This window comes from Aulostomus chinensis, chromosome 16 (assembly GCF_037954235.1).
Source record: "Aulostomus chinensis isolate RoL2024-O1b breed Wild chromosome 16, RoL_Achi_v1.0, whole genome shotgun sequence".
NCBI classification, from domain to species: Eukaryota; Metazoa; Chordata; class Actinopteri; order Syngnathiformes; family Aulostomidae; genus Aulostomus; species Aulostomus chinensis.
In genome coordinates, this window is record NC_141335.1 from 18,846,383 (window position 1) to 18,868,882 (window position 22,500).

At 41.7% G+C, this 22,500-nt stretch overlaps 1 protein-coding gene across 2 annotated transcripts in view; it reads right to left on the minus strand.

Moving 5' to 3' along the window:
* The window catches only part of bcl11aa (BCL11 transcription factor A a), a 51,686-nt gene that overhangs the window by 28,793 nt on the left and 393 nt on the right, over nt 1-22,500 (minus strand). Inside the window, exon 2 of one of the 2 annotated variants that reach the window (XM_086180585.1) lies at nt 18,297-18,746. In XM_086180585.1, coding sequence (XP_086036711.1) covers nt 18,297-18,746 — 450 coding nt within the window. Of the gene's footprint in view, nt 1-18,296; nt 18,750-22,500 lie in introns of both variants that reach the window. The other variant, XM_086180584.1, reaches the window with a different exon arrangement.

Sequence of the window (22,500 nt, forward strand, 5' to 3'; positions counted from 1 at the left end):
CACACACACACACAGCTGCCCTTCTCTGTGTGCGCGGTCAAGTAGAAAGGTGGATCTGTGTCAGGTAGCAAGGGTATTTACTGATACTGAGACAAGCAGGCTGAGAAAACACAAACACAGCAGAGAGGAGGGGGAGCAAGAGACACAGCATGAGACTAAAGAAAGAAGACTAAACAAGGAGAAAGTGAGACAGGAGGTGGAGGAGGAAAAGAACGAGTGCTGATGCTTCGAAGGCCTTGACGGTCAACAGAGCGCAACATCAGAGAGCTGGGTGTGTGTGTTCGAAGGGTAGGAATAAGGCTTTACCTCCAAACACAACTCAGACATAAAGATGCGTAAGAGACTTCATTAAAAAAAACAAAAACACACACATTTAAAAGAAATAACGGAAAATACTAGGAGATGAAAAATGCAACATATGGACCATCACCAGCACTCACCCTGGCATACACACTCAATATATTTGATATCAAGAAACAAAACCATAACCTTGTACATTTCACAAGTTATTCTGATCTTTAATAAGAGCTCTGAAATTAATATAATTCAACTACAATTTTCAAATCCCAGGAAGGAATATTTGTTCGAAGCTACTTGTATATCATTTTTATTGATATTTTATGGTGTTGCAGAGATGCCCTGTTTACACTACAAATTCTACCCACTTTAGATAACATCCTTGTTGGATGCACATCTCCGTAAAAATCATACAAATATCATTCTAAAGTTTGGGGTTTTTTTTAAATAAAAATGTGATTAGAAATTAACATTCCCCTCTTAAATCGGAATTCCTGCATGAGTCCAAATAATTGCAGTTACTTTTTTTTCTTCCCAAATTCATGCAGTTCCTTTGCTCTGGGCAGGAAGTCTTCACAACAATGTGTCCAAACAGTCACAGCTAGACCTTAAACTGGATCTCGGATGGTTTAATTAAAGGGACACACACTGTGTCATTTTCAGTGTCTGTTTTGCAGCTCCTTGGATAAAACACAAACATGTAACACACACTCTTTTTCATCTTCTCTATACTCCAACTCTAAAGGCATCGTCTTGTGGATTACAATCCACCTAGATTATCAAATATTGCTTCTGCCAGCAATGAACATTATCTCACTCCACGCCTGGAAATCTCCGTTTACCAGTCAAACAATAACCTGCTGGTTCAGAGGGGAGCTGAAATCTCTCCAATCAGCAGTTAATGAACTTCATAAGCAATTGACAAAGGCGGTTGGAAGATAAACTGATGACTGGATGTCCAAGAGCGCTCCTCTGATTAGAGTAGTAGATTAACGGAACACAGAGAGAGCGGGTGAGGGAGGGAGAGGAGACGGGGGGGAGAGAAAAGGTTGATGCTCGAATGATTTCAATAATCATTCAACAGAATATTAATCAGCAACAATTATGGTAATTGATTTATCATTTACAACTTTTTTAAGCAAAATGTATAGACATACTTCTGGAATTTGATTGTGCAATCAAACAAAACAGATTTGCAAATAAATTTGAGAGTCATCCTACCGACTTTGTAATCGAAAAGATGGTTTATGCAAGTCAAATCAATTCCTTTTTAAAATACATTCAGTTTTCTTAAGAGAGCTTTTTGATTTCAAAACCTTTACATATCATAGCACAATAAGACACAAAAACTATCCCATTTTAATGCTTTCCAGTTGTAGATTTTTGTGTTTTTTGTAACCCAATTTTCTGGCATTTTACCACCAAAATTTTAAACAGTTAACCAAGTTTTTCATTCATCATTCGTATTTAAAGTGCCACGGAGAGCCGGCCGCATTTAAGCTGTTTTATGTAAAAAGGAATAATATAATTTCATGAGAATAATATAACTGGGCACTATCACAAAACATCAGAAAAACAGAGAGAATATGTTCATCTCTTATTTTCCTTATTTATTTATTATTTCTTTTCTCCTGCCACACAGCCAGGGGAGCGAGGGACCACAGGTGCTCGGGTGAATCCGATGGACATCCGCAATTTATCATTCATACGCCAGTGATGGCAGGCCCGGGCCGAAATATGGCATGGTAAACACAAACCATAGATCATTCACAGACACAGAAACACACACAGACATCCTCAGATGCTGATAAACACATAAAGACACATGTGCATGTGCGTGCGCACGCGCACACACACACACACACACATATACATAAAAATACATCTTGGAAGACAGATGCTTTTAAGCGTAGACACACCGCTGGACACAGGTCATGTCGCGACATGCTTTTTTCAGACGAGATCTTTTGCTCTCCTTCTCTTTATCTGTGTCCATCTTTTGGGATGTGTTTCCCTCCTGTGATTTGAGTGAATACCTGGCAGATTGACACTTTAAAGAGCTGCCAAATTCCCATTAGCAAAAAAATAGCTTTGTACTTGTAATCCTGTGGAGAGCAAAGATTTGTTTCTCCTGAACAATTATAACTTAAGAGCTGTTTTTTTTTAAGTGTGTTAGCAAAGAACCAGTTTCACATCAACTACCAGAATTCCATCCAATTTGAGTTCAAGGTTTCTTTCTTTTTTTCTCAGGTATAAGTATACCAAAGACATGACAGCTGCCCCTCCAACTCCTACATTAGCTCCCCTCCCCTAAACACCCCGTGCCTCCAAACTTTAAATCCAGGCTTTAGAGGGATATATCACAGTGGGACATCACTGCTGGCCTGCATCTGCCAGAGTGAGCTGGGAGCTGATTTCTGTGTTTACATAAGATTAGAGAGCAGGCAGGAAAGAAGGTAGCCGATATGGTAGCTCCAAGCCAAGCAGCTCTAATTTTTAATGCAGCAAATACTGCCACAAACAGCCTGTAGGAGGGGGGGGGGGGGGGGGGGGGGGGCCGAGGTGAGATATAGCCAAGGGTAGAGACAGTAAGTTACACCACTCACAAGCCTTAAGGGGTGAATGTGCGTGTGTGTGTGTGTGTGTGTGTGTGTGTGTGTGTGTGTGTGTGTGTGTGTGTGTGTGTGTGTGTGTGTGTGTGTGTGTGTTAAATTGTGGGTGCACTGCCTATAAAGGATTTGCAGCAGCAGCAGTCAGGGATTCTCAAAAAGAATTAGCCCCTAATATCTATGCATTGGTGGCTACTTCTAACTCCAACACCTCATTAGAAAGCTATTTTTCAGCACACAAAAAAACTGTAATATCTAATTAGCCAACATTTAAGGAGGCCAGACAATTCTAATGTCAATTTTTGTGTATCGCTGAGGGCATAGGTAATGTATGGTGACACAAACTCATTCACACAAATGGTGAATATGAGCCAGACTAGAAACTGGGAGGAAGGTCAGGTCAGGGATGCTCTGATGACCACCTATATCCTAAAAGAGTCTGGGCTGGAGCAATGCACAAACAGCAGACAAAGACGGTTTCATCATGAAAGGTGACAGTCTGAGCAGGGCATTTTTTTTCACTTTTCTAATGTTAATTGTTTTTGAGTATTTGGCAAATCACAATCCACATTTCAAATTATCATCATTATTATTTGTATGGAAAGATAAGGAAATAAACCCTATGTTGTCTCAGCTTGAGGAGTTTTCTTGTAAGGCTACATCATGTAAGCAATTTTTACAAATTTCTTTTGCAGGAATTACCAGCCAATCCAGATCGTGACTCTGAGGGGGCCTAAGAGGAAGAGGGGCATAAGGCAGTTTGTTTGGAGAGAGAAACCTGCGAGCTAGGATGTGAGGGAGCGCCAGCACAACTCCTTCTTCTTTAACTTCCTTATGAAGCAACCCTGGAATCCTGATTATTCTTTACTATCTTTATGCATTGGTCAACAGCAGCAATGGGGTGAATATTTGAATTGTATTCGGCAGGAGGCCATATGCATGACACGTAATGCAGGCTAACGTGAGTAAATGTCTGCTGGCTGGCTGGGTGGCTGGCTGCTAACAAATTCATAATAACTTTAAATTGTGCCAATGTTGTGTGAAAATCTTAATAAATATTTGAATAGTTGCAGTCAGACTGTAAAAAGCAGATTTTTGTAAAGACAGTGCCTTTTCTATAGCGATTCTACAGTGATAAGTCAATGCGGGCAGGAGGTCTGCTTATATAAGCTGACTGGCCTGCACCATGTGCTTCTGTCTGAATTTACAGGCACAAGTCATCGTGTCCAGTTCACAGTTCATGTTGCATGTACAGGCCCACACTGCAAACATAAAGTCCACATACCACCTGCCCTATCATATAGCGTGCGTGCACACACACACGCACACACATAATCACACACAAATACACACACACATACAGTACATACAGTATTCATCCAATGGCTCTTTGGTAAATCATACAACCATGTGACATTTGTGTGAAATAGCCAGTACTTTATTCCTTATACACATTTAGTGCAGAGTACATTTCTGTCACTAGAAGATCATGAAATATTCCTTTTAACTGCAGTATATTGGGCCCAGATGTTGCATTCACGTATTAATACGATACTAGTAACAGTTTAACAGTAAAATCCTAATACAGTCAATTATTTTAAGGGTGAAACAGTTGAGTTCTGATTTCCTATTGCCACATTTTTTTTTAAATGAAGGCCTATTTGAAAGAAATAAAAAAGTACATCTCCTGTGGGAAAACACCAGCTGGAAGGAAAATATGACATTATGTAACGGTACAATATGTATTTTTCATGTACTTAGGGGTAGATTTAAAAAAAAAAATGTTTTATACAAAAAAACTTGCAATCAATTTATTAATGCTGCATATGATTAATTAACACATTCTGGTGAAAAAACTCTTCTTCCTCTTGTGATTTGTGTCCAGGAAACAGTTTCATGCTTCATCGTCTTCATCTTTAAGGTTATGTTACATCCGACCTCCTAACTGCATAGAGTTTATGACTCATTTTCCTGTATGTAGAGAGCCCTATTTTAGTCATGCAACTCTTACTCTCCACATGCCACCTTTGATCTTTGTTATGAGTGAGGACAGCATGTCTTGTACAACATGATAGCAATGATGAGCACATGTTGGGTCATATGAGAAGAGAAAAAAAAAATCGTAGAAATTAAGTCCCGCGTGGTTGCAAATGTCTGGAGAGATACGTCCGCTTAACCTCAAATAAAATATTGCACCTAAAAATACCTTTCAGATTGCCCTTGAGCACTATAAGCTTTAATAAGCGGAAAACAACAATTCACAAGAAGGAGAACTGGCTCCATAACTAGTGACTCCCATCTTCAAAGTAGAACACATAGAAATACCCATCAATCAGAAGTCTACGAGTATCTTCACAGCTAGAACTGTGCTGCACTAAATACAAGTTTAAACGCACCACCATTGTCACACCGTGTAATAACCATAGACATTAAAGTGCCCTTCAGCAAGGCATCAAACCCACTGAACCTGCTTGGCAACCAGCCGTAGCAGCAGCGGCAGCTCAGCAGTGTAAATTTACTGAGTGTAACCTTCTCCCTCCTCCCCGCTGCACCTCCTGACCCCGACTGTTGCTGTAAATATAAATGTTCTCTTGCACTGTCAACTTGCACACGGTTACACAAGCACAGTTCCACAAAGGTTAAAAATATGTATATTTTACTTCCGCCTGCTTGTCTGCCTGCCCGTCTGTCTTTCTCTATGTGTTGTTTTCCTTCCATCTTTCTTTCTACGCCTTGAAGTGGAGGGCTCCGTGGGTCAGGGACATTAGTACATCTGTTGTGTTGTATTTCTTTTCCGCAAGTGTTTGAACTTTTTTCATGTTTTTCATTTCTCTACTTTCCTTCTTTAACCCTCAGTGGCACCATTTCTATGCCAGCAATCCAGTCTGAATTGGTCCTGCCAAACTCCATGTATGTATGTGTGTGCGTGTGTGTGTGTGTGTGTGCACGCAGGAGAGAGAGAAAGAGAGAGAGAGAGAGAGAAAGAGAAAGAGAAAGAAAGAGGGTTCAGGTAGATAAAAATGTGGCTGAGAGCAATGTGGATGCTAACTGTGGGTTAATATGCAAAGACAACGTATGAACAGACAGTGTGTAATTGTACGAGAGTGTGGATGGGTGTGGAGACTACACACACAGACACAGACACAAACACACACACACACACACACACACACACACACACACAGAAACACACAGCCTTCATCAAACAGTTGGACGTTGGCCAAGTTCATCTGTTAATGGATAGCCACCATCAGGCCCCAGCCTTTCCTACCTCGCTCTACCCTTTCCCTCCCTTTCACTCTCTCCCTCACATCCCCTACCCCCCACCCCAGGGTGCTCTACCCCTATGCCCTCTCATCCTCATCTCTCTGTCTCTCTCTTTCTGTCTTTTTTTGCCATCCCATCCCCCCATTTCTCTCCACACCTCTCTCACCATTGCAGATTGAGGCCTGCATTTCCCTTGTATGGCACAGATAAACTCTGTGTGTATGCACGTGTCCCTTTGTCTGTCTTTCAGCGAACAGGGTTCGCAGCTCACACACAGACACACATTTGTACCTTTGAACCAACACATTTCAGCAAACTAGAAAGAAAAAAAGTCTGAAATCAAACAAAAGATGAGGTAAGGTTCCATTAAATTTAGAGAAGTATTTGTGTGTGTGTGTGTGTGTGTGCGCTTGCACGTGTGTGTGTGTGTGTGTGTGTGTGTGTGTGTGTGTGTGCAAGAGAGAGATTGTGAGGGGAGGGATCAGTAGCATTAACTACAGTCCAGAGCATGTTGAAATACATCTGTCCTCCAATAGAAAAAAAAAGAAAGAAATATCAACAAGGAATTAGAGGAGGAAGACAGAGAGTGAGAGACAAAAAATGAAGAGGGGATTCATTTAGTACAGGTGAAGGGGATTTTTTTTTCTTTTTTTGATTTAAAACACACACAAAAGGCTGACTTTTCTCCTGGCTGATTTGTTGCAGGGCAAGAGGTCAAGGAATTACAGTGTCTTTCATGCTTAAGTATTTATTTAATTAGATGTCTTTATTTTAAGTACATTTGTTTTTCAAAATTTGCCCCTGAGGCAGGTTAAGTTGAGCATTTCAGGGGAGGTGAGACAAAATAAGTGTTAAATATTGCTGCTGTCACTGCCGGTGTAATTTTGAAGACATTTTTTTTTATATAATTTTTAGCTTAGGGTTAAATAATTATAGGATTCCTCAGGAGATTGGAAATTGGACTGATTCTTGAAGCTTTCATTAAAAGGGTCAGTTTACAGTATAGCTAAAAATGTTCTCTGCAATAATCTCTTTCTCCACTTTCACCACATGCAGCTGAAATATTTGTGGATGTAAAACGCACATGCATGCAGGAACACCCACATACAGAGAGAAAAATGGCTAAAAAGTACATTTTAGCGATTCCATTTTGGGTGGATAAATTATCCATTAGATTTCATCATATCTTACCGGGGCAATTACATCAAGAAAATGATAGCGGGCACAGGATCAATTATGCATGCTCTTGGCCAAAGACCAAGCACCGGGCAGAAGGAGAGGGCATGTACACACACACACACACACACACACACACACACACACACACACACACACACACAAACACACGCGCGAAGAAGCGGAGGATCTCATAGATGTGGCCCATCAGTTCATCTGACTGCCTAAAAAGTTCATACGCTTAATAATTTAGTTGTGCTCTGGATACAGTTTCCCAGCTGAATATTAACAACTTTGAAGTGAGTAACAGCAGCCAGAGGTATATAGGATGAGTGTATGTGTGTGTGTGTGTGTATGAGTGTGTGTGTGTGTTTGCGTGCGTGTATGTGTGTGTGCGTACTTGCAGGGAGGAAGGGGGGGGCAAAAAGAGACCTCAGGAAACAGGCCTTGTGAGTCCCACTGGAGCCAACCCCTCAAAACACACACACACACACACACACACACACACGCACACACACACCCCTTCTACTCATCCATTACACCGCTGTTTGTAACATTGCTAATTTCTGAGCAATTAAGAATTCCTTTTCATCGCTATGTAGGTTCACATATCTCCCTCATAACACTTGTATACAAGCGGGAAAGGCGTGAGGAAGAGGAGCGTGTTTGTGTTGTGTTCATGTGTGCTCAGGGTGTGTTGGACAGGTATGGGGAAAAGAAGAGAAAAAACTGAAATAACAAAAGGAACTAGAGGAGAAAATAGAAAGATAAGTGCCTGTGCAGTTCTTGATGCTGCTCTTTGTTCTCCTCTTCTTAATTGTCCAGGCTCATTATTAGATGAAAATTGATTTATTTTATTAACTTTTTTTCCCTTTTTGTCTTCCTCTCACAAAAAAAATCAGAACAATCTTCTTTTCTTTACAGAGTACCCATACAGTGTGTGTGTGTGTGTGTGTGTGTGTGTGTGTGTGTGTGTGTGTGTGTGTGTGTGTGTGTGTGTCCATCTGTACGCATGTAGCTCAGGGAGTGTTTATGCACAGGTGCCTATTGTCTAGTGTGTATGCACAAATGTGTGACACACACACATACACACAGCAAGAGCCACAATTTTCTAGTGTGGACAGAACAATGGAATTCATTTTCCTTTTCTCTTTTTTTGTTTGTTTTTATGAATGCTTTGTCCTTGTTTACAGAGAAACTCACTTAGGAAGACGAATCACTGTCTTCAAAATGGCAGACTTCGATAGAGACAGGAGGGAAGAAGAGAGGTATTTGACATCTGTTTGTTCAAGGAGAAAGAAAAAATGGTTTGACACTAAAAATGAATAGGCTGACAGTGAGAGAGAGAGAGAGAGAGCGAGCAAGAGAGAGAGAGAGAGAGAGAGAGAGAGAGAGAGAAAGATGGGCATTGAGAAATCATTTTACCATGTCAAGCGACCCGTACAGGAGCGAGCCAGATGGTTTGCATTGGGTGTATTGTGTGTGTGTGTGTGTGTGTGTGTGTGTGTGTGTGTGTGTGTGTGTGTGTGTGTGTTTAATGTGTGTGTTTGTGAGAGACAAGCAGTATAATGAGGGAACACACAAGACATCATGTAAATTAAATATATCCAATCTCTTGCTCGCCTCTCAATCTTCACACAATTAAAAAAAAAACACAAAAAAACCCCCGCAACTTTCATTTATATTAGCCCAAAATCCCTCACCCAGCTCACACATACACACACATATATATCTCACCCAAGGCACAAATGAGAACATACACACCCACACCCACACACACACACACACAAAAACACACACACATACACATACACAAAAGCATGAAAACACCCCTTGACATGCCGGCTCTGACAACCGTAGCTGATGTGCGCCGCGAATGTGCATGGTAATAGGCCAATCAAAAATGCAAAACAATTGGCAATTACTGTGAGGAACTAATGGTCATTAGAATTTACAACTAGGTAATGAACTAAAGTCTGCCCAATGCATGCATATTCATAAAGCTATTTGAGCTTTGAAGATTAAAGTAGCGCTTAAAATTCAAATGAGTGTCCGCAAATTATCGAGAAAAGTCAGTGGTGCTGCTGGTGGCGATGGGGGAGTTCCTTCGACATGTTTGTGTGACTATCGTTTTTAAAGCGTTGTTAAATATTCCTTGACGTCTGAAGGGATGAGCAACTGTAACAATGGACGATGGTGGTTCATCTTGGCTGTAAAATCATGCTGACTTTCTTTTTATTTATAAATTTGTCACTTTTGAGGCAAAAGAAAATAGGAATGCCTAGGAATAGGAATATTTTCACAAGAAATGTAAAGATATCAGAAGTAATACATGAGCATTATGGTGTTACATGATCAACATTTTTTTATTTTTTTGTTTTTGACTCTTTAAACTGTAAAATGCAAATCATGTGTAGATGAGAAAACCATGAAATTTGATACTTTTTATATTTGAATACTTTCAAGAACCAAACTTGTCCAATCATCGTAAAAAGAATCAAGAAAACAATTACATGGTTCCATTAAAAAAAAAATGTCTGTTTTTTCTGCACTGCTTATGACGTTTTGTGATTATTCAGGTTCATCTTGACATTTGTGCAGAATTTGTGTGTCATATATAAACCTTTGCAGCACACACAGGTAATATTAAACACAACCTAATTGATGGAGATTAGCCTTCCGAGAAAAAAAACCCAAAACAAACAGTGGATATGTCTGAAATATCTGCAGCAAAAACAACCACGTCTGAGTGACAAAATATCACCAAAAAGTTGGAAACCAAATGATATCAACATACAGTGTCTGGAGGCAGGTCAGGGTGTCAGATGCGTCACATAAGCACCAGACTTTACGTGGGAGACCGCTGTTCATTGCCCGTTGCCAGCCGCAAGTCAAGACAGTGTTTTAAAAACCATGATCGTCCCCAAACAAAAGTGCTTATTTGAAGCTATGATCTCTCCCGGCTTGAGAGTTTTTGAGCTTAAACCTAACCAAACCATAACCATAGTACTGGCACATCACAAAACAACCTTACTTTTCAACTTTGATTTGTAACGCAGAGACATGCTTATCTGAGAGAGTCTGACTTTTGACTTGATTTGTATTGATTTCAGTCAAGTCAATTTTATTGATGTGTGACACTTCATAGCTAGAGACACAACTTTTCCACCAAATGAGCAAGTGTGACCAAAAAAAAGTTGCCTTCTAACAGGCAGCACCATCGAGCAAACATTGGTTCTATCTGGTTAGAAGTGAAGGGAAAAGGAGAAAAAAAAAGAGGAACAAAGAGACCAACATTATTGCTTACTGAATCAAAAATAATAGAAAACATCCTTACACCCTACGTTACTGCTGTAAAAGTGCTCAAATACTCACATTAGGAAAGCTGTAACACATAAAACGTGGTGTTGCCTACAACAAAAAAATAAGGTCCATGATACTGTGCTGGTTTTTGGCTCCTTGTTCTTTGTGGTGATCTCAAACTGAAGCTTCCAAGTGAACAAACTGTGAGGTGCCATCTGCAGCTTGGGCGTTGCGTCTCACACTTTTACAGTGAGTTTGGGCATGTTAAAAAATATCAAGCAAACTGCCTGAGATCATAAGAATTACATATGTTATCCTGCTTTAAGGATGCATCCCACTTTGTTTGGCAATAAATGCGCTTTTAATTTACTCAGAAGAAAGATGTAAAGTAGAGAAGAAGGTGGGAGGGACAGAAACAATGCCAACGTAAAAGATTAGACCTGCTCATACGTATAACACACTGTTTCAGAGTGGCAGTGTGTGTGTGTGTGTGTGTGTGTGTGTGTGTGTGTGTTGGCCTTTCTGTAGTTGAGAGTAGAGATTCAGCCAAATGAGGAACATGAAACCAGAGCAAAGAACCAGGCCCTTCTACACACACACTCACTCACACGGTGGCCGCACAGACATTGCCAGCACAGCCTTGGCATACACTACCAGAGGATGTCCTGCATCTACACTGCCAGCTCGCTCTTTCTCTCTTTCTCTCTCTCACACACACACACACACACACACACACTTTCATGTTCACTTGTGCTCCTCTGACAGACACACACACGCAGACACACTGTTTAAGTCATGATATTCATACAATGACAGGCACTGATCGATGAACACATCTGATATATGTCTGAATATGTACGTGTGTGTGTGTGTGTTTGTGTGTGCATTTGTATGTGTGGTGTGTGTGCAGGACTGGTCTGTAATCCAGTGGCCTATATAAATAAGCTTTGTAGTGTATAAACAGTTTTATGAACAGGCCTTCAACATAATAAGAGAGCTGAGTAACATGTGCAACCCCTGAGCAGACCATGCGGAGTGTGTGTGTGTGTTTGTGTGTGTGTGTGTGTGTGTGTGTGAGCGTGCAGGAATAAACACACACCCAGTGAGCAGCAAGTGAGCCAAAAACAGCAGCTTTCCCTCTCACCACGAAGGAGTAAATGTAGCGTGGATGTCGAATGGCTCAGATAAACATAAAAGAGCCAGATCAATAAACAATCTTCCATCACAGAGCGAGTACAGTAGTCAGCTTGACGTCACACACGTCACTGACACGCCGTCGCCGCAGTAAATATTGCAAACTGGGAAATAACGTCGGTATTTTTAATCTTTTCTTTACTCTGCTGTTGTCATTGTTTTAAGATGGTTCACTGACCACATTACTGTGGGAGATCTTTTGTTTTCTACAGATCAGTCTCCATCTTTGGTCGTCGCCTCTGTGGTGCGTCTGCACCGCACTTCCCAGGGGTCAGCTGTCAATCAAAGTGTGTGGGCAGTGTGACGTCTTTCTGTCGGGTTTTTTTCCCCCCTTTGATGTTGATGTCGTCTGTTCAGCCGTGGCGGTGGTGATTGCAGCTCATGCCCTGCTCTTCTTCTATTTATTCCAAAGTCACCGCACATGGAAAGCATCTTTTCCTGTGCAGCCAGATGACTCGTGACAGACTCTGCAGACGACACTGCGAAAGCTCTTAGTTCACAACACGGCTAACACACTAACGCATCACTCATAACAATAATCCAATGTTTTCGAACATTTACTGCCGCAAAAGACCTTAATATTTTCTCACAACTCGATGAGAGTATCATAATAAGAGGGTCAAAGGTCACTTTCAGCTAAAAAAAAAACAAACATTCATCCTTGGATGTGATTTTTGTATCGTCAGTGATAAGGACTTTTTTGCAACAAAATCACAGTTTTTAAAGCAGGAGTCAGGACCCCTTTGGAGGTCCCAAGATACTGATTGGTGGCAAGATGAATCCTGGAAATCGAAAACCATATTTTTTTTTGTAAAGTCTTCAAGTGTGATAAAAAAAGAAGTTGAATTTACCATAAATTCATTATTATTGGTGTGTCCAGCATCTGTGCACTTCATTCAGCAGTCACTCTTTGAGTTCTGAGAGGAGCTCTCTCATGCAGCCAGTAGCTATTTAGCAGGCATCGCTAGCATAGCTGTGTAGTGACAGATTATAAAAAGAGGCATCGCTATGGTGTTAGGTAGGTTAAAGGTGTGTTTACAGTTTTTAATTTGTAGGAATCATACCAGAAAAGGGCAAATAGCATGCTGACCCAGGTGCCATGTTCGTGTTTGAGCTGGAGCTGATAAATACATAGAACTGCCGGCATTGCTATGGCTATGACTGCCAATTATACTATTACCCATTGCCATCAGAAGCCAGATATTTGTGGGTGTTGGTGTTTTTTGTTTTGTTTTTTTGTCCTGTGGGGAGAGGGGTACAGAAGTCCATGACTAAACAGGACCAAAAAGATCCTTTAAATTAATCAACAATATGCCCCTATGCCATCACAGTCACCAGAACAACCAAAACTTTTTTTAATCCGTTTTTATCTAACAAGCAGACAAGATGTAGCTTAGTGATTCAACCCTGCTACTTCTGCTGCTGCAGCACTCACACTATCTTATGTAACAAAATGTGTGTTCTTGTGTGTGTGTGTGTGTGTGTGTGTGTGTGTGTGTGTGTGTGTGTGTGTGTGTGTGTGTGTGTGTGTGTGTGTGTGTGTGTGTGTGTGTGTGTGCTTTGAGCATTACTAAACAGTATAAAGGATAAATCAACAGGCTGGACTTTCCCAGCAGAGGCAACAGGAAAGCTACATCTTAAATTCAGGTGAAGTGCTCCATATTCTATTTCCAGCAACACAAAACTCTTTGCCCAAAGCACTGTCGTCCGCTCCTTGTTTTATTACTATGTTCAAAATTTATCAGCAGGGAATTCCAAGTTTTTTGCTCCGTCTGGATTGCAGACACGCTCTGCAAACACACACCCACACATTTGCAGCACAGCAAGCCAATAATCAACTCTAACAGTCAATATGCAGGGTTTTTTTGAGTGCACAATATAAAACACAATGGAGCTTGTTGGCCTTGGCTGCAGATTATTAGCTTTTTCTGTCATTCCTGTGGCCTCCTGTATATGTTATCCTGCTGCTGACGTTTTCTGCATACAGAAAGATGTTTACATTCAGTAAGCTCATTCAAAACCTTGACGCAGTCTGATTCTTACTGCACCGGAGGAGAGATGTTAGGAGTTCAAACGCTGCACTTGAGTCCACTAACTAAACCTCGCATTAGAAACCAAAGACAGACAGAGCAACAATAGATTAGTAATGGCAGCCTGTGTGTGAAATCTCTTTGTATAGACTCGTCGGGATTCACTACAGCATGTGAAACACACACACACATACACATGCACACTATAAACTTAGTGTATTTAGTTCAGCATCAATTGCACTGACCGTTAATGTTGAAAGGAGAGAAACAAGAGCAAAAAGAGACAATTAAATAAAATTTAAAAAATATGAGAACAGAATATAAATGGGAGTAAGAGAGAGATCTGACTTCCAGCCAGAAAAATAAATGGGTATTAAAAGTGGTAAACTGGGTATATATATATATATATATATATATATATAGTATATAAAGGTGTGTATCACTGGCCAGTGATGATAAGCTAATGACTAATCATTTAACTAACAATCATGATGTGAGGCTTCTTGCCAGAAGAATCTCATCAGAGAGATGGCCACAATGACGGTCTGGAAACAAAATATTTTGGGCTAAAAATGTCAATATGGCTAATAAATTTGTTTAAAATTTTTTTTTAATTAATCTGTGAGTACTGACCATATATATTGATGTAGTGACTGAGTTCAGCAAGTAAGGTCAATAAGATGAACACTTATGTGTTTCTGTTTAGTCATCATTAATTTCAGGTCATTAACACACATATCATCACCTGATTTTCCGCAGATGGAAGGATTAATTTCTTGTCATTGGAATGAAATTTAACTTTCAAAATGGAAAGAAATATTTATTTAAAAAATGCCAATAATAAACAAATAATTTATGCGAATTTCAATTTTTAAACCAATACATTTTCTATAAAAAAATTGATTAAAAGAAAAAACTAAGAGAATGACGCATCTTTTCATGACACACACAAACACACACACACACACACACACATACACACACACACACACACACATACACACATGCAAAGCCTTCTCTTTAGAGACATTAGCGATGCTGTTTCTGAATGAGGGGTGCCTCTGGGATTATAATCAGAATTTTCATCTCAGTCAGGGATTAATAGAATAAATGGGCAAGAGAGAAAGAGAGAGAGAGCCCATACTGTGTGTGTGTGTGTGTGTCTGTTTGTGTGTGTGTGTGTGTGTGTGCGTGCGTGCGTGTGTGTGTGTGTGTGTGGGCAAGCATGCTGCCTCTTTTGCCATCAATGATTGAGATTTACTCATATAGGACTCTCTCTCTCTCTCTCTCTCTGTCTCTCTCTCTCACTCTCTCACACACACACACACACACACACACACACACACACAGACACACATACACACACACAGGTAATGTCTTCTCGACCGCAGCTCTTTGATATGTAAATAGCAGCGGCCCGGCACAAGTCTGGTGCTTTGTGTTGTTGTGAGCCTCACAGCAGCTGGAGCAGCTCTGCAGCACTCTGACCACGGATGCAAGACACACATTTCACAACAAGCCGCATCCAATAGGGTAATCCATGCAGGAAACATCAACACAGATAATGAGAAATACGCACCAATACCTTCCAGGACAGGCAGGTCTTAGATTTGTTGTATATTTTAATCTAAATTGTATTATAATTGTATTCAAGAAGAATTAAATATCATATGTATATTATATGTTTTTTACAATTAACAGTGAATTAAAAATCCCTTCATGATCAGTTGTGTTATTCTTTAAGTTTTGCTGTGACTGAGGCCTTATTCAGTGCATGGAAAACCTACATTACGAAGCCCTCTCCTTCTTGTTTTGTCATTAGGAATGCTTTTGGACAGCTATAATCATGGTTGAAATTCCAGCTGAAATTTTTTCTGACATATTTACTTCACCGTGACAGTTTGGGGTCAATTAGGATGAAAGCACCAGTCAGGAAGGGGAATATGGGCTTTAATTATCAGCTATCAGAAGTGATGTCTAGCACGAATTTAAAAGTGTTTTAAAATGTGCAAAGAGCCGATGTAGATTTGTTGTGTAAAATTCCAACTAGGTAATAAAGCTCTGTCTTTCTTTCTCCGTCTGACATCAACATCAGACAAGATATATAACACTACCATCCTGTTTTCTCCTCCAGTCTGAGTGTTCAGCTGTTCATACCAAGACGTTCCCACACACAACGCTATTGAAGCAACCAGACGCCTGTATTATGATGTAAATCGCTCTAATAACCCAGTTTAGCTGGTGAGTGTCAGTGTGTGTGTGTGTGTGTGTGTGTGTGTGTGTGTGTGTGTGTGTTTGTGTGTGTGTGTGTGTTTGTGTGTGTGAGAGAGCGCGAATGTGTGTGTTGAAACATATAGTCACTGCTTCGACACAAGCAGGTTTGCCTAAAAGAGAAACACACACACGCACACAAACACACAGGCACTCACACACACGCGCACACACACATACACACACACACACACAATCTTTCACACTCCTTCCAGTCACCAGAGATAGATTTGTCTATCTAGCCAGCGATGAAGATCAAAGGTCAAATGCACGTTAGTCCGTCAATAATTTTCCTCATCTTGTTCATTGTGGGAACAGCAATCAATTACAAGAAACAGCAAGGAGTGCTTTCAGCAGCGTTTTGTGATTATTTCCACAGGAACGCACACTGAAACTGCAAAATGGAAAACAAACTGGAACATTTAGGATTCCTGAGACGCATTCAATGAGCAAAATGATAAAGTGTGTATTTTGCTTCTGTGTTTCCGCTGCTCTATTTCATCCTCACCCCGTTTTCTCTCCTTCTCTTTCTCTCTCTCTCTCTCTGCAACGGCTAATTTAGTACAGGCAGCCCGCCACTAAAAACTACTGCTAATTAAAATGCACAGAGAGGAAAAAAATGGCACTGCAACAAATAATTAGTGGTGTTAAGATGCTTTAAATAAACGACTTTCCCTCTATGAGCAATACTAAAGCCGTTTTTTCCCTCACTCCTTCCCTCTTATTTGATTTTTGCACTAGGAAAAGAGGAATATAAGTGAAGGAAAATCATGCATTTTACCTATGAAGTTTGGTACAGAGGTAAACTCAGGAGAAAGGCAAGAGAGTATAAAAAAGGGGTGGAGAGCTGGGCTGCATTTAGTTGGGTAAGATGTGGCAGTGGAAGAGGGGAAACCACACCGAGCGGACACATCTGCTAGGGCCACATGAGAGACGCACACACACACAAACACACACACACACACACAAACACACACGCACACACACACACACACACACACACGTTATGCAAAAACACATATTCTGTGCACCCAATCCCAGGAAGAGGCTGCAGTTACTCCCAAGATTTTAAGCCCGAGTCATAAATGCTAACACACACATTTTCCTCTTCAATCAGCCAATGATCTTCCTACTGCATACACACATGTACACACAAAGAAATGATGAACAAACACACTGTCCACAATTTCAAGGTCCCCTAGGGTCTCTTTGTCACTGGACTGTGGTGATTTGGTCACCATGCACAAAATGGGCAAACTGGGAAAACACGAGTAGAATCAATCACTCATAAACACACCCTCTGCTTTGAATCCATTGGAAGGACAGTAAGTTGATGAGATCTGTTAAATTGTCTTACTCGCGCGCGAACACACACACACACACACACACACACACACACACACACACACACACACACACACACACACACACACACTCCCTTCTAAAATGTGGGCAAAAACAGATGTCTGCTCTCACACACTCTCTCTCTCTCTCTCTCTCTCTCTCTCTCTCTCTCTCTCTCTCAGCACACAAACACACACACACACACACACACACACACACACACACACACAGAACTAAACCAAAACCAAACCAATGTACGTGATTTTAGCTGGAACATAAAACAGGGGCTTGTTCTCACGATTGTACCCCTAAACAGAATGAGGTGTGTGTATCCCCTAAAATCCTGTTTCAAGAGTGCTGTGAGTACAACTATGCATTGTCTGGACAAAGGTATTTGTAGATGAAAGGCTTCACTTCAAATTAGTTTCTCATTAAATGGTACCACAACAAACACACACTCTGACAAAAATATGAAAACAACACACACACACATACACACACACATTCAGACAAACACACATACACTCATACAGAGCTGTAGACACAACCACAATGCCACTGTAGAATCTGGATCCTGAAAGCTTCCAGGTTGTTGGAATTCTTTCTTTTTTTTAAATATGGTCTTTCTCAAAGAGTGAATATTTGTTGGCTTTCTTATTTTTCCTCATTCACGTTGACACACATGCTTCCACTAAAACGGCCATCTGACAACCACTGCATGAGAAAAGCTGCTACTTCTTGTTGGAGGCACCACCTGCAACTGTGGTCAAACCCAGACAGAAGTCACACATGGTGTGTTGGTTACCTGGGAGGGGCTCCTGTTTGGGACAAATCCCCCGAGGTGATGAGAATCGGTCATCGTCATCATCTGCCAATGTGGCCTGGATGCCCACTTCCACGGGCCTCCGGCTGCGCAGGGAACCCAAGGCAGGTGATGGGGTGAGAGCCAGGCCTGGGGAGGGCGAGGGGGGTTTGTCCAACCCTCGGCCAACAGCCAGGCAGGGCGGCCCATGGCATCGCTTCCTCTTGTGCTCAATGAACAGCAGGATGTCCGCCAGAGGGAAGGTGGCCTGGCACTGGCCACAAGTCAGCAGGTCCTGCTCCAGTGAGGGGTGAGAGTCATGACCCAGCCGGGCCAGCCGGCTCACGGTTGAGCCCGGGTGGTGCCCGTTGAGGCTCCCACTCTCCTCTGAGTGCTCTGAACAGCGCTCCGACAGCTCCTCCGACGAGACGATGGCCGACGAAAGGGGCTCAGCTGCTGGCAATGCAGAAGGGGGGGGGGGGCCACAGAGAAAAAGAGAGGGATAGGAGAAATGGGGAGCAAAAGGAGGAAATTAGAAGGTGATGCTTTCTCTGAGCAGAAAAGCTCATGTTTGGGTTTTTTTTATTCTCTCCTGTAATTCATTCAGCTAGTTGTGGGAATTGGCAATAAGGGGAGAGAGCAAGCAAAACACCCAAAACATCCTCTTTCTCTCACATACAGGAGCCGATAAAACCAGATAGAATGCTGGCGTGTAGTACGAGACAATAAAGGGGTGAGAAAATGTGCCTTGTAATGACTGAAACCCTTGTAAGTAGGAAGAATGATTACAATGCAAAGGGATCTGGATAACAAGTCATAGCCATGAAATGGTGGGAAACAATATTTTGACTCTGACATAAAAGCTCAAATCAGATTCCTCAAAGAAAACGATGTTTTTGCCAATGACAGAGAACACGCAGGAAATGATGGTTAAATACAGTATAGACCAAAACAATAACATGTGGATGAGTTTGACTTGTCAAACCTTGTTTGTACAGGTTTTGATCCTGTAATCAGCAGAAAGAAAGACTATCACAAACACGTCCAACATGTGCGCCTTGGAGAGGAAAAGGCAGGCGGCACGGAGAGTGTGGGTTAGAGAGAAGGAAAAATCTTGGCCTCAATCGTATGCGCCTTACTTATAGTTCTTAGATATCAGTCGCTAGTACAGCAAGAAACCATCCTAAAATGAGCCATTCAGCCCGATTCCTCGTGCCTTCAAGGCCAGATTAACTCCTGACTACTTTTTAAGAAGCCTTTTGTCAAAGCCAGACCATCCAGCGGAGTGGGGAGGAGTGTGAACAGAGTGGCCGGCTGAATTAAAGAAGCAACACAGGAGAGCATAATTCACCGTCCCTCTTTTAAAGACTTCCAGTCCAAGGTGAAGACTCTGTGCTAGTCGCCTAATGCATGTTGACCTTCTTTACTCAGCCGCCCAATTTCACATTTTAATGAACTTAAAACCACTGAGAATCAAAAAATAGATTTTAATTTTCACCGTCTGGGTGATCAGTGCAGATTTTGTCTGATAACATGGATAAGGTTGGAGTGTGTGTGTGTGTGTGTGTGTGTGTGTGTGTGTGTGTGTGTCAGAATGCATGCAAGTGTGTGTTTCTATGTGACATGGAGAGAGAGAGAGAGAGAGAGAGAGAGAGAGAGAGAGAGAGAGAGAGAGAGAGAGAGAGGAGGGCTGAATGTGCACTACATCCCCTCCAGGAAATATCACTTGAGCACTGCAGTCTTGCACGACATCTGTGTGCAAACTGGGACATGGAGATAACATGATAAATTCCCGGTGTGCACCAACAAAACCACCACGGCCCATCGTCTCAGCATCACCCTTCTCCAACGTTCCCCTCTTTGATTTCACTTCAGGTCAAAGATTGTTACACAACAGCTAAAAAAGGGAGGGGGGGGGGTGTTGATAAACATTAGCTACATTTAATAGAGCACGAGCATGGAGGATGAATAAGTTGGGGGATTTTTTTTAAGTCTCGATGTGAATTGTTAAATTTTAATTAATTTTAAGTGATACATATATAAATCCCTTATTTTCGCAATACCGTGAAATAAACCATGAGAAAAGCGGAGAGGATGTCCATACAAGATCCACATGTCAAAACATTACAAATAATTCTATCACACCTCAAAATGTGGAAGAGAAACACACACACACACACACACACACACACACACACAGTAACACACAGTAACACACTATGGCAAAACTCCTTTCTGGTTACAAGTTCCACCTGTCTAACGCAAAATCTTCAAAAAGGTTAAAACTAAACAATGTAGGTGTGACAGTGCTGTCTCTCTCCCCTTGCAGAGACTGTCCAAAATGTTTTCCCATTTTTTTGGAGGGTAACGTGGAAATGATCGAGGATGTAATTTAATCTGGCGTAGAAGATGTGAGGCTGAAAAACTGGAAAAACTCTGCTTGGGCATTAAGTTTTAGATTTTACAAGCACGATTCATGCTGTGAAAAAAAACAGACATGTATGCTGTCAATAATCTTGTATTAAAATAGAATAGTTCAGACAATAAAATTACTGGTGTTTAAACGGGAATAATCCTGGTGAATTTTTTCAGGGTGATTATAAAATCTGTACGCAAAATGAAATGTGAGCGTGTGTGTGTGTGTGGGGGGGGGTAAAAACAAGTCTGCAGGCATATTACAATGCTGTTGCAAATGCTGATTGCAGCCTGCATGTGTGCAAAAATGTAAGATCTATAGAAGAGAGAGGGCTTTGCGTTGATGAAGAGGAATTGTATATTTTGGTGGTGGGTGGGTGGGGATCCTCCTCCATGCCCCCCACCCTCCCTCCCTCCATCCCCATGTCTTGTATACTCTCCCTTTATTCTAAAGAGATCGCCAAATAGTAGCCTGTGTAGATGTAGAGCGTTGGCAGTGAAACTGATCAGGTTCAAGTTCAGCGCTGGATTTTTCTGATCGTGCTCTGCCTCCTAGCGGCACATGGCCATGGTGACTGTCACCCACCCGGAGTCCTACACACACACAAGCACTAACACACACACGCTTTCTCTAAAACAAACAGCTGCACAGGCGACATCTAGTCAGCATACCAGAACATAATCAAGATAATCAAGCACTGATGCGTTAAACTCCCCAAATATCTTCTTGTTTTATGTATCGGGGCCACTCGAAGATCCGCTGAAACGCTGCGAGCTGGCACAGAGAGTGTGACACATGGTCCCAGTCGTCCAGCAATTTTTAAACACATTCAAATGCTTTCCCCGTCACATGTTGGACTTTAACGTCCATATGCAATATACTCGGAAAGCTTCGGTTGTAAATAAACGCCGTGCGTAAAGAAGAATCCTGCCGACTCAACTAAACCTTGTTGGAATCTTGCCGCTTGTCTTCACACGCGTCTGTTGAAACTGCAGTAACTAGCTGATATCTGGGTCTTACCTCAACTGTACATGAAGCGTTGGGCGCGTTAGATGACATTTAATCTACACATATTTCTTTGCGGATAACAACGCAAGACACGGGACAGAATAAGCTGTTATCTTGTTGCTGTGTTTACAACTCTGGGCAGCAGAGGCTCCGGTGTGTAATTCAGGAAGAAACCTTCTAAAATGAAATGAAAAACAAAAAAACAAAAAAAAACAAAAAACATTTACACAAGCGGTATTGGGGTTTAAGTGTGTAAAACAAATCGATTTGTGCTCTCTCTACTGCCAAACTGCAGATAGAGGTAGTTGTAAACAGCCGAACACGAGACCCCCCCCCCCTTCCAAAAATCCACCTCCAAGTTTTTTTCAGCAAATAATCCAAAAATAGAAGGAGGGAGAGCAGATGGAAGTTGCCGACAGAACTAACAAACAGCGATATTCCGGGGGTGATTTCTCCACCAACCTCTGCGGAGAGGACGCGCTCTGCTGCCGGGAGCTCTGTGCGTTTCCACTGACCGGCGCGACCGAGGGGGCACCGGAGCCACAGCGAATACACACTCTCTACCGTCCCTTTTTTTTCAAACAGAAAGAGCAACGGCTATACACAGACACACAAAACTTTTTTGTCTCTGTTTGGGCTCTGGGCGGCTTTTACGCACGGAGGTGTCGCACTTTGTGGCCACGCTGTTAAGTCCAGTTTACCGCGGGTCCGAGCGGTGTGTCCGATGTCCACAAGCTCTTGTTTAGCTGCATCCCCCCCCCCCCCACCCCCTTTGCTGCTTTC